We start from the raw sequence: 13,204 nt of genomic DNA on the forward strand, positions 1-13,204 counted from the left end.
TATGGTTATCATCCTCGACCTCTTGGTCTGCCGCTCTCTCATGAGGGCTGGCTTCCCCATCTTCCTGTGCCGAATCTTGCTGAGGTGGGTGTTCTTCGGTGCTATCCGGGGTAGTATTATCTCCCATGCCGGAATCACCGTTTTTGCTTTGGCGGGATTTAGAGCAGCGCCGCTGACGCCGGCGCTTTGGCTGTTTCTTGGGGGCGTCATCCCCCACTGTTCCGTCGCCATCTCCATCTTTTGGAGTATCCACCATATATATGTCATATGACGAGTTGGCCTTCCAGCGCCCTACAGGTGCTGGTTCCTGTTCGTCTCCTACATCGTCGTCCATGCCGTCGATGTCTTCGGAGCCGAAGTCAAGCATGTCGGTTAAATCGTCGACAGTGGCTACAAAGTGGGTGGTGGGTGGGCTTTGAATTTCCTCATCGTCCGTATCCCACCCTTGCTGACCGTAGTCCGGCCAGGGCTCTCCTGATAAAGAGAGGGACTTAAGAGAATTCAGGATGTCGCCAAAAGGCGAATGCTGAAAAATGTCGGCGGCGGTGAACTCCATTATCGGCGCCCAATCGGATTCGATTGGCAGGGGCGCGGGAGGTTCGGAGTCCGGGGAGGAGTTCGGATCCTCGGAGTCACGGGTAGTGCAGAGTGCGGGGCTAGCGTTCGGCTCGATCGCTTTTGGGATCGCAGCCCCCGAGGTGACGTCCAACCGCTCATCCTCGATTGGCGCAATAGGCTCCGAGTTAGGGGTCAGAACCGATGCGTGTGCGGCCTCCAGGACACTGTCCGGGGGCAGAGCTAGATCATGCCACTCGAGATAGTGTGGCGCGCTTGGCCGTGGCTCGAACCCGTCAAAGATCAAGTCTCCGCGGATGTCAGCCGTGTAGTTTAAGCTTCCAAGCCTGACTTGATGGCCAGGGGCGTAGTTTTCGATCTGCTCCAGGTGGCCGAGCGAATTGTCCCGCAGAGCGAAGCCACCAAAGACGAAGATCTATCCGGGGAGAAAAGTCTCACCCTGGACCGCATCGTTGTTGATGATCAAAGGAGCCATCGGGCCTAAAGGCGACGACATAGAGGAACTCTCAATGAAAGCACCAATGTCGGTGTCAAAACCGGCGGATCTCGGGTAGGGGGTCCCGAACTATGCGTCTAGGCCGGATGGTAACAGGAGGCAGGGAACACGATGTTTTACCCAGGTTCGGGCCCTCTTGATGGAGGTAAAACCCTACGTCCTGCTTGATTAATATTGATGATATGGGTAGTACAAGAGTAGACTTACCACGAGATCAAGGAGGCTAAACCCTAGAAGCTAGCCTATGGTATGATTGTTGTATATGGAGTTGATTGCCTATGGACTACAACCCTCCGGTTTATATAGACACCGGATAGGGTTAGGGTTACATAGAGTCGGTTACAATGGTATGAGATCTTGAATATCCGCATCGCCAAGCTTGCCTTCCACGCCAAGGAAAGTCCCATCCGGACACGGGAAGAAATCTTCAATCTTGTATCTTCATAGTCTAGGAGTCCGGCTGAAGGTATCGTCCGGCTACCCGAACACCCCCTAATCCAGGACTCCCTCAACCGCCGCCAGGGGCCGCGTCGCCCGTGCCTAGGGTTCGTTCGCCGGTCGTGTTTGACCGGCGTCCTAGTCTTTTTTCTGATTTCCTGATCCGGATTTTTCTATCTTGCCGGTTGTCTTGATCGATGTTTCTTTTTGATTTTCCGATCTAAGATCGGTTTGCGTCACCCGCCACCGTCCGTTGAGCTTCTCGTGCCTCTACTCCGACTTCGGCGTCAGACTACAGCAGCCTCTTCTTCGACACGACGGTCTCACACAACATGCGGCGGCTTGTAATGGCCGTCGTCTGCGCGACTGTCCGCACGTCGCTCTGAGTCGGTTGTGCTCGCCTTGATCAGATCGCAACCTATATCAACCCCGCCTCCATCCAGATGTGTTTGCATCTGGTCCATGCAGACTTCAGCAACATCCTTTTCACGGGTCTCCACGGTGCAAGTCCAACCAATCGTCCACATAGGCCTAAAGTCCATCAACAAGCAAGCTTGGATTTGGCCGCGCGCACTGGGCACCAGCCGAACAACTCTATGCCGGCGTCTTGCACTAGTACGACGTTGTACGGGTCTGGCCGCACCCATGTTCGCGACACCATGCCCCTTGGTCGCTTGCATGTTCCCACGTGGATGGAGGGTTGCTCGTGCGGGCTCGCTGGTCTGCGGCTGTTCGATATCGTCTGTGCCACCTCGACCCCGCGAGCGATCAGATTGATCACCTGTCCACAGCTTCAGCTTCATCCATGCCGTGCGACAGACGGCCCGTCACTTGCGTGCGCCTCCATAAATTCTGTGAAGATCGTTTTTGTATTCAGCGCACCCCTGCACCGATCTACCATTGGGCTGCCGCAGCATCTCTCCACCGGGCTGCGGCACCGTCGCCCCGTGGTTCTCCCCACAGGTGCACCGACCCACGTGCTGCCACTATATCGCCCCTTCGGACCATAGTGTCACGGCCTGCGGTCTACTACCGCTCTGAGGTCGTCTTATCCAGGTCGTCCCCGTGGCTGCACCGAGCCTCGCGTTGTCGCTGCGTCGCCTCATCAGGCCGTAGCGAGCGTGGCATCCGGTGTTCGCCGTCAGCCGAGGCCGTCCCCGCGGTTGCACGATCCCGCGCTCTGCCGCTGCGCCGCCCCTTCGGGCCGTAGCGTCGCGGCCCGCGGTCCCCGCCATCGCCCCGAGATTTTCCCGTCGTCACCACGACCCGCCTGCTGCCGCTGCGTCACCCCTTTGAGCCGTAGCACCGCGGCCCGCGGTACACTCCGCTGTCCCCGTGCGTTGAATTCACGTGCTATGCGCCCCGCCGCCTTCCTTGGCATGGGAATGCCACTGTCCGCATTGGTCTTTGTCACGCTGTTGGGTTCTCCTCGCCTACTTCGAGCATCACCGCCGCGCTCCTAACCAAGCCACGGCCACCGCTCTTCTTCGGCACCACTGCAGCTCGCTCACCCGAGCCGCGCCGCCAGTCCACCCTCTTCGTCTTCGTTCAGCACCAGCTCGTTGCTAGCATCGCTGTCATCTTCCCCCGACCACTTCGTCTACTCCGACCACCGTTGGCGACATCGGCCCCGCGTCGTTTGGCGCCGCAACCGTCGTCGAGTTCTTCTCTGCTGGCCCCTCTGACTCCTTGACATGGCGTACAGCTTGTGTAGGTCCCTTGTCTACACATGCCCGATGCTGGCAACCCTGATTCGTGCCTTCGTCCATGATGTGTCCTCGGGCCTGGCAAGCCTGGTGCGGCTCTGCGTCGACTTCGTCTTCGTCTGTCTACGTATGCCTGGTGTTGGCAACACCGATGCATGCCTTCGTTCACGATGTGTCCTCGGGCCTGGCAAGCCTGGCGCGGCGCTGCGTCGACTTCGTCTTCGTCTGTCCACGTATGCCTGGTGTTGGCAACACCGATGCGTGCCTTCGTCCATGATGTGTCCTCGGGCCTAGCAAGCTTGGTGCGGCGCTGCGTCGACTTCGTATTCGTCTGTCTACGTATACCTGGTGCTGGCAACACCGATGCGTGCCTTCGTCCATGATGTGTCCCTGGGCTTGGCAAACTCCGCATGACGCGTCATCAATAACGTCTTCTTCCGAGCGCACCACTACTTCGACACCACTGCGCCCATGACTAACTCGGCGCCCCCTTGCGTCCGCGGCTCCACGATGACTTCCTCGACACCGGCCACGGCGTTCTTCGCATGGCTACATCGACCACGGCTACACCACCCACACTCTCGGCTACCTCGAAAACGACACAAAGGGCTCTCACCTTACTTAAGCAACTCGTCGGCTTCCTCTACAGTCAATGCATCCGCGACGCTCCCCTACGATTGCGGGGGATGTCAACCCGACGGCTGCCATTCTCTCCAGTCTGACCGTCCGCGACGCTACTGTTGTTCACAACACTACCAGTATGACTACGGGGGGATGTTATAGATATTTTTTTCGTGAATACGCAAAGCTTGCGTATCTTTTCATTGATAGAAGGAAAAGAAATGAGTACAAAGAGAATACAACACATGCCACGAACGCAAACTGGCGTGGGCATGGTACCCGGAGCATAGAAATAAGGGATGCTCGACGCGAAGAGAAGAAAAAACACAGCTAAACCCACTAAACCTAGACTGGCAAAACGTCGAACATCTTCAAAGCCAACACCAGGGACGCCGCAAGCAAGTAAGATAGCACCTTCAAGAAGGAGAGCAACATGATTATGCCACCGCCATCCGATCCAAAGAATCGGACCAAGGGTTTCCCCCGATGCTCGAAGAGGGGCGCGGATAAAGGCCATGGCAGAGCCTCCAAGAAGGAAAACGACACCCGAAAATGCCGCCACTACCAGCGTCGGCAAGCCGAGCAGGGCTTTCGCCCTGGCTTGAATTCGAGCAATCCCATTGCCGCCAGATCAGGATCCGTAGATGACAAAGTCAATGCACAAGTCGAGACTACCATCACAGAAGGGTGAGGTGGGGCTATGTGTGCCGTCAGAGAGTGGCATCGGCGCTGCCAAAAAACACGAGCTTTGGGCCGGCATGGCATGTAGGTGGACGGGAAGGCAGCAGGGTGGAGAGAGCCGACGCAGAGGGTGGGATGGCGACCCACGCCACCGACAAACTAGGAACCGGAAGGGACGCAGCTCCGAGCTGCCGAGGGCCGAGCCGCCGAAGCGCCGGCGAACTGAAGGCCGGAGAGGACGCAACAATCGGAGCGCCAGGTCCGGCACTACACCGGCAGAGGACGCTGGCAAGCAGCGGACGCTGGAGAACGCAGGTCCATGGCTGCCGGGACCGAAGCAGTGCTGGCAAAAGCCCGCCGCGAGGCCTCAGCTGCCCGCCAAGAAGAACACCATGACCACACAAATACACACATGCCGGAACCGCAGCACGGAGGAGGCGCGGCTGGGGACTAGGAGCGGCCTGCGGCGAGGCCAAACCAAGACCCAACCCGCCCGACCGCCACTACCCGTGGACCTCGAGCACCCCCAACGCAGCAGCAGGAGAGAGCTGTGCCTTTGAGGGGACAGGAAACATCCGGCGGAGGAGCAGCCGAGGCAGAGCAGCCGCACTGGACCGGCAGAGGAGGCGCAACAGCCGGAGGGGAGCACCCCAAGATTCACCAGATCGGATCTGGGGGAGGGGCGCCGCGGCGCAGGACGGAGCCGCCCCGCCGTTGCCATCTCAGGGCGCAACACGGCTTTGCCGGCGGCCCTCCGGCAACGGCGATGCGGAGGCGGGGCGGCGGAGGACGGCCCCTAGGTGCGGCGGCGAGGTTTCCCCCGTGTCGCCAGACGCGGGCGACGAGGACGGGCTTTTTTCAGAGTTGCCGTTATAGATATATTTAAGATACATGTATTTAGTAGTCTATATGATTTGTAATCCGTCTCCTACCTTATCTCTAAAAGAGACGTCTTGCCCTTCAATTATTGTATTCAATATACATTCGTCCTCGAGGCTAAATAATACATCCATAATATTCCGTGAACTCCTTTATATCCCTTGTAACACAAACCATTCCCGCCGTATATGCTCTTACTGTGACGCTGGGCCAGGGCAAGGACGCAGTCATGGAGCCACCTGCCATGGGCACCACGGGTTCTGGTAGTAGGTAAAGCAATAACTTGAATTTCGACCCTCAAACAGTAATAACAATGCGAATTTCTGTGCAGGAAAGCTACCAGTACTTGCTGACCATAAATGCGTTTGGACATAGACGTACTATGTGCTGCTCTAGAATCATCACATACATAAACCGTGCAAGAGGTAGGTAGCAGGAGCATTTGCATGCACCGTGCACCTGAGAGGTGTATGGACAGCAATTCCGAGTCAACACATCGTATCTACTCGTATGTGCCCGCTCCTGGACGAAACGCACGGGCACGGTGGACACGACCCGGCGGTCGACACACGACCTGCGACCGCGTCCGCATGCAGCTGCAGCCCGTCACCACCGCCAATCCACGTCACCGTGGACCTTGGCATACAGGTAATCCCATGCCACGCGTACTCGGTCGGCACTGAATAACATTTCTGCGCTCCATTTTTCTTTTCTGTTGTTGCCGGGAAATCTTTCTGTACACTACACGTAGTTCCCGCCAGCATTACACAAAACTAACTCAATAAGCGCATTAAATTAAATTATTGTCCAACAATCTCTCGTGTTACACCAGCCCAGCGCAAGCATAAATTCCTGCTCCTGCTCCTGCTGCTGCTGACTCCTTCCCCCCCTTCCTCCTCCTCGACAAGACTACAACCATTAGGCCGTTGCTAGATGGAGGTGGAGACTGTGATGCCTCCTCCGGCGGCCGGGCTGGACCGCGTGGACTCTGCCGCGCGGGAGCCGACTCACACGGAGTCCTCCTTGCCGTCGCCGGCGGCTGGAGGCGGCGCGAATGGCGCGGCGACCAAGGTGCAGAAGGTCTACCGGAGCTACCGGACCAGGCGCAAGCTCGCCGACTCCGCCGTCGTCGTCGAGGAGCTCTGGTAACCAGATCCTACGCAAAAAGATAACGTGTTTCTTTTCTTCCATTTGGTCGTCTCATAATTTTGGCAAAGAAAATCGCCCAAACCCGCCTTTCTTGGGATTCTGCGCTTATTGCTGCCCTTTTCTTTGCTTGTTGCCCTCCGGTCAGCCGGAGATTTTGGCGTCGGCAATGCCTGATTTGCTTTGTCTTGATGATATATTTGTTTTTGTTTTTAAAAGGAGGATAGCCCCCGGCCTTTGCATCATTGATTTGTCTTGATGGCTACGGGTGCTGAAAATTAATCTGTTTTTCATTTGTTTGGATTGAATGAAGGTGGGAAGCGCTGGACTTCGCGCGGCTAAACCACAGCACCGTCTCCTTCTACGACGACCCGGAGCCGGAGACCGCCGCCTCGCGCTGGAACCGCGTCAGCCTCAATGCATCCAAGGTCTTGCCGCTTTCCCTTTCCCCGCGTCAATCGCCAGCGCAAGGCAGCTCACCATGGCCTTTTCCCCACAAGAAAGTGATTCTTTTGATTGGAATTCTCCTTGATTTTAGCTCCAACACATATTCATGAGCTTGATGCAGGTGGGTCAGGGTTTATCCAAGGATGCCAAGGCTCTTAAGCTGGCTTTCCAGCACTGGATCGAGGCTGTGAGTACAAAAACCGTACACATCAACTACTGCTTTCAACCTAATTTTAGTAGTATTGTATCTGCTGCCTTTCTATGCTCTTCAAATGAGTGTGAAAAGAATCAGCTCGCAGTATCAGTTGACTTGGACTTTCAGTTAGCTGTGAACATCCATGATAAAAGTTCTGCAGCTTGCACTGTTGACTTGACCTCTACTTGCAAAATTTTGAAATCCATGTGCCATCTTGTAGATTGATCCAAGACATAGGTACGGGCACAACCTGCATTTCTACTATGATGCCTGGTGCCAAACCCAGGCTGGCCAGCCCTTCTTCTACTGGTAAGAAAATGACTGCCACTATGTGTATCAAAGTTTTGCTGTTCAAACGAAATGATGCAATCAATATGTAGCTGTCATTTTCCTACAAGATAAGTCTGATGGATTTTGCACGGAAATTGATAAGTCTTTTTCTTTTTGCATATTCAGGCTCGATATTGGTGAGGGAAAAGATATAGAGCTTCCAGAATGTTCAAGGGCTCTGCTGAAAAAGCAATGCATAAGATATCTTGGTCCAGTAAGATTATTTGCATAACGAATGCTATCTTTATTTGAAACGATACCATTCTTACTGAAAATATTTCACTGAGAGCTGCATTAGAACTTCAGACTGCTAAACTCATTCAATGCTCAAGTTTCTTCAGCAAGCCTCAGTTGCGATTAAAAAATACCAATAACTTTGTGCTTCTCATCTTTAACTTCTAAAATATGTTTTGATCATAATGAAAACGTGGTTTAGGTGCTGGATCAAGGGCAGCACCATGCTAAGCGTTGTCACATGCAGAGTCAATATTGAAGCTAACAATACCATGATCATCATCAATGCCAACCCTAGTTGTCCCTCCTCCTCCCTAGCCGCCCCTCCTCCTCTTCCCTTCCTCGCCGCCGCCTGAGGCAGCCGCCAGGCAAGCCCGGGGCGCCAAGGATGGTGGCGGCGGGGCCTCGGTTGCCCTGCCTCTGCGTGGGGAACCCCGGATCTGGAGCGGCGGCTTCATTGGCAAGGCACGGCCGGCTAGCAGCCGTGCGGGCGGTGGATCTGGCGTCCCGGCCGCGCGGGCGGCGGGATCCGGTGGTCGTTGGTGGCCGGCGGCGGTTTCTGCGGTGGCCGGTGCACGCGATCTGGCGCCTCCCCTCCTCCACTGTTTGGCGTGCAGGCCAACCTCGTCGGGCCGCGCTTCCTTGGGTCGTCGGTTCTGTACAGGAGGCGCTGCTGGTGGCGTGGATCTAGTTCGGGAGAAATCCCTGGTCGGCCATGGCCGGCCGCGTCGACGGCGACGCCTGAGGGCGCTGTTCCCCTCCTTGGAGGCGTCGGTATGGACTGATCCCCTCACTTCCCCTTCCCCTAGGTCTCTCGGGCGAAAACCCTAACTTTGTTGGGCGGCGATGGCGCTCACGGCGCCGTTCCCTTCTTGAAGGCGCCGCTTTGGGAACCTTGGGGCCGGGTGGCGCTTGTGGGTGGTGGGCGACGGCGGTGGTGCGGCCCTATCCTAGCATGGATCTGCGTCCGTTGCTTGGAGATGGACTCACGTAGGTGGAGGTCGTCGTTTGGCGTCAAGGTGGCGTCGATGGCGGAGGCACCTACCAAGGTTGGCACCTCAATCTGCTCTGAAGATGGACTAGTGGTAGATGGCGGCGACGACACATGTGAGTGCGTCAGACCGGTTTGTGCCCCGGACCCGGTATGTGGCTCAGTCGGGGCCTCCGGCTTTAGATGTTAGGCTTAGGTGAGAGGTCTAGGTATTTGGCTCACCTTGCACCCCTTCATCATATGGATTGGAGTAGCGGCAGATGTTGCCAAGATGGCGGATTCAGGCATATTGTTGTACTACTTTGTAAGGTCCTCAAGAATAATCAATAAAATGGCCGTATGCATCTCCCAGATGCAGAGGCCGGGGGTCATCCTCCTTTTCTAAAAAAATTGATCATCATCAATTCATGAAGGAGTTAAGAACAATAGTTAATACATTATTTAGTCTGTAAGTATATCTATTTACTTAGGAAAGAGAAGGTTAAAATAGGAAGCTATTGATAGGGTTTGCTGGGAATGATATTTAGTTAGGCAAGAGATAGGTTATTTAGTTGGTAAGAATATCTCAGGTGTAAAGACAAAACTAAGCAAAAGAGCCTGCCTAACTTCGACAGGGATTGGGCCGTGCTGGCATCTACATGAGGATGAGTGCCCTATCCTCGGTCGCTGGACTTCTGCGGCCCGCTGCACATGACATACGTCTTAATGCTATTGTAAATAAATAAATACTCCCTCTGCCCAGAATTGTAAGGCATACACATACGCTTCTCAAATTTATTGGTCAATAATGTGTGGATTACTTTATACAAAATTGGTATCATTGGATTCATCCTAAAAGCACTTTTCAGTAGTATCAATTTGTACGAGATAATCCACATAGTTGGGAAAATCGTTGGTCAAAGTTACATCTTGGAAACATGCATTCCTTATATTTCTGGACAGAGTTATCGAAGATAAATTTAACTGCAAAAGTTCCAGAAGTATTGAATATGTTTAATACTTTATATGTATGAGGTCATAGAACTCCTTAGTCTGTGCCATTTATACTTCTCTTTGATTGTTCATCTTAACCACAACACACCCAACATGTTCAGATTAGTCATAACAAATTGCCACATGAAAGTTTGGAAGAAGATAGTTAAGCATGAACTCTGTAACAATTGTCTAATGTTTTGCAGCAAGAGCGTGAGTACTATGAATACATCATTAAAGAGGGAAAGATTGTCCACAAGATATCTGGAGAACCACTTGATACAAGCCAGGGCTCTAAAGGGACAAAATGGATTTTTGTTGTGAGCACAGCAAAGAAACTTTATGCTGGGCAGGTAGTTTGATAACTTACAGAATTTTATTGCTGCTGAGCACTGTTATATCGTGTTTTTGAAGATTAGCTTCACTAAATGTTTACCTTGTATGCTTATTTCTATATCCAGAAAGAGAGAGGTGTATTCCAGCACTCCAGCTTTTTAGCAGGAGGTGCAACTATAGCTGCTGGAAGGTTTACGGCAGAAAATGGAGTTATCAAGGTATTGTCGAGAACCACCATCCTATCTTAGTGCCACCATTTACAAACAGATTTTACACTTGGTGAATTGTTACTTAAATATTGTATCTATATCCCAAAAGATCTAATAGCATACTCACAATTTTGTTCTTATGCTTTCTCATTGGATGCATTGTGCTAATATGATGCTTTGGCGATCTCTTTTCATTTCAGTCCATCTGGGCCTATAGTGGACATTACAAGCCGAGTGCGGAGAACCTTACCAACTTCATGAGCTTTCTAGAAGAAAATGGAGTTGATCTGAAAGAAGTTGAGGTATACTATTTTTGGTCCAGCTGAATCTAATCACACTCCTATGTGTTACCAAATGTGAGACGATTCACTTAATCAACTTATTTTGGCATATTCAGGTGCGCTCATCCACCAAGGAAGACTACTATGAAGATCCAGTGCCTAATATCAAAGAGAACCCTGCTGCTGCTGCCATGATGGCATCCAATACTCCACAGTTGAAACTGCCTTCCAACATGGTAGCAGAAGACAAGGCATCTGGGCCATCTCCACAGACTGAAGCTGACGAGGACAATAATGTCCGTGTGGAGCAAACAAGGTCAGCCTACCAAAGAACCTTATCAGGTGGCCTGCAAAGTCATCTTGATGCGGTCGTCTCGCAGGATGCAATTCTTGAGAGGGTAAATTCCAAGAGCAGGTCAAAATCCTATCAGCTCGGCCACAGGCTATCCCTGAAATGGAGCACTGGAAATGGTCCAAGAATTGGGTGCGTGAAGGATTATCCGATAGAGCTCAGAATGCAAGCGCTAGAGATGGTACAACTCTCACCGAGGGCATCGACTCCTCCAGCCTCGTGGAGGGTGCCATCATGACTCTCCCCCACCCTGCCAACGCCGCCGCTCGTGCCATTTGCAGGCCTCCCTGCCCCAGCCAAGTTATGAACTTGAGTATGGGCAACAGCTGTGTAGTTCTGCTGCTTCATATTAGCTGGGTGCTGCAAAAGTTAGAAATTTGTGCTTGCTGTTTTACCTATGTTCCGTGGACCCATTTGTAGCTCAGATGGATCTGATGAGGATTGTATGAGCTCCAATTTGGTGAATTGATTTAACAATGTATGATTGCGCCTTTTTCCCGCCAAATGTCACTATTGCAGAAATAGCTTCAGCAGAGTTTTCTGTTTCATATGTCATAGTATGCTTGCTTACGACAACCAGAAAACATGAGGGACAAGACAAAGCCTACAAACCATGATCAAATTCAAAATTCAAGGAGAATCTTCGACTAAAGAGAGGTGCATTTGAAATTTTCTCAAAGTATTCTCACTCACATTACATACAGATACATCAAAACTGCAGAAGGCAGTATCATCGATGAGGATGAACAAGTCAAAATCGGTGATATCACCGGTTCAGCATAACTTTTTAAATTCATCCACCTTCAGTTGACCTGGTGTAATGTGTGAATATACTGTCATCATTATTACTTAGTCACCACCGGCGCAGCCCCTGCATCCACAGTGAGAACACTCTGTGACTTGTTCTTCCCTCAGATGCTTAGGATTACAGACACATGTGGTTGCAATGTTGTGATGTCGTGTCAGGATGCAGTGCAGGCAGCAGAGACGTTCCAATGAAAATTCAACATCAGTTGGCAGTGCAAGTTAAAAAACAATCTAAGAACGGGCAAGACGGCGACGCTTTAATTATATATCAGAAAAGTGGAATGAGGCAACATATATCAAGTAAAGTGATGAATGAAAATGACAACTGATTTGTTTCTACAACAAATCAACAATCATAGACTTGGACTAAGTCGGACTGTAACTTACAGCAACACAGTGAGCAAATTCTCCCACTTTACAATCGATGTTCAGAGAGAGATACTCCACCATTTCTTTTTGTTGCTTTTCGCGCATTTGTACTAGTAAAAGCTAGTAGACATGGGTTATCTCAAGACAACATGATGGACTAGTAGGCCTCCTTTGGTTTATAGGGTAGAAAAATCGTAGAAATAGGAAAGTCATAGGAAATGAGCATGTATCTCAAATTCTGTGAGTAGGAATAAGAAAGGAGATGCCCTTTGATTCGCATCATAGGATTTTTTCCATTAAGTCTAGGTTAATGTTTATTTTCCTATGAAATATGGAGGATAGGAAGAATATCTTCATAGGAATAGGATTCCATTCCTACAAACCAAAGGTCTTTAAAAAAATTTTTTCTATAGAAATCCTATCTTATGAAATTTCTACAAGATTCCTCTAAACCAAAGAAGACCTAAAAAGTAAATACTCCCTCTGTCTCATAATGTAAGATGTTTTTTGACACACATCTTATATTATAGGACGGAGGGAGTACCTTCTTCCACTTGGCAAGAGGTTAGGGTCAGCATGACCTTGATCGAGGCAGAACCTGTACAGCTCCCGAGGGACCTCCTTCCTACATGTATTGAAGATGGGCCACCGCGCCTCACACTCCCTCTTCCCATCGTTCTTAGCTGCACCGCGACACATCCACGACAACCGCATTATTTACCATTAACATCTCAACAGTACATGGACTCCGATGAGACTCCTGACGGCCAATGAAACCGACCTTCCCATCCGGATACTAGGACACCGCTTGTCTTCAACTTAGGCATGATGCTTCTTCTGCAGTATTGGGGCAAGAAAACCACACATCTTCAGAGCTGTAGTGTAGTGTAGGCAGAGTTTGGAGAAGTGTGCTATTTAGAATAAACTGCAGAATGCAGAATATTTTGTAGATAGTTCATCCTTCAGCACATCAAAATTACCCAGGATACAGTAACACCAGCATAAGGATTTGCAGAATGAATTGCATAGTTTGGAGGTGTATGCTACATTTTAGAATGAACTGCAGAATGCAGAATATATTTTGCAGACAATTCATCCTTCAGCACATTAAGAAAAAAGAACTCGGTACACAGTGTT

General features: G+C 51.2%; 1 protein-coding gene across 1 annotated transcript; it reads left to right on the forward strand.

Annotated features, from left to right (window-relative positions):
* The first annotated feature begins 6,226 nt into the window (after positions 1-6,226).
* On the forward strand, positions 6,227-11,396 carry LOC125508374 (IQ domain-containing protein IQM3-like). The gene is made up of 9 exons (XM_048673071.1): positions 6,227-6,542; positions 6,857-6,971; positions 7,112-7,177; positions 7,407-7,495; positions 7,643-7,730; positions 9,920-10,066; positions 10,175-10,267; positions 10,459-10,560; positions 10,656-11,396. The coding sequence occupies exons 1-9, from the start codon at positions 6,331-6,333 to the stop codon at positions 11,127-11,129; spliced, it is 1,386 nt and encodes a 461-aa protein (XP_048529028.1). The 5' UTR covers positions 6,227-6,330; the 3' UTR covers positions 11,130-11,396.
* Positions 11,397-13,204: the final 1,808 nt, after the last annotated feature.

Source organism: Triticum urartu, chromosome 5 (assembly GCF_003073215.2).
Source record: "Triticum urartu cultivar G1812 chromosome 5, Tu2.1, whole genome shotgun sequence".
Taxonomy (NCBI): domain Eukaryota; kingdom Viridiplantae; phylum Streptophyta; class Magnoliopsida; order Poales; family Poaceae; genus Triticum; species Triticum urartu.

Excerpts from the sequence above, each read along its gene's own strand:
- LOC125508374 (XM_048673071.1), top strand. The coding sequence starts at position 6,331 with ATGGAGGTGGAGACTGTGATGCCTCCTCCGGCGGCCGGGCTGGACCGC. Across the intron at positions 10,067-10,174 it reads AGAAACTTTATGCTGGGCAG|AAAGAGAGAGGTGTATTCCA; the intron begins GTAGTTTGATAA and ends TTCTATATCCAG. Across the intron at positions 10,268-10,458 it reads CAGAAAATGGAGTTATCAAG|TCCATCTGGGCCTATAGTGG; the intron begins GTATTGTCGAGA and ends TTTTCATTTCAG.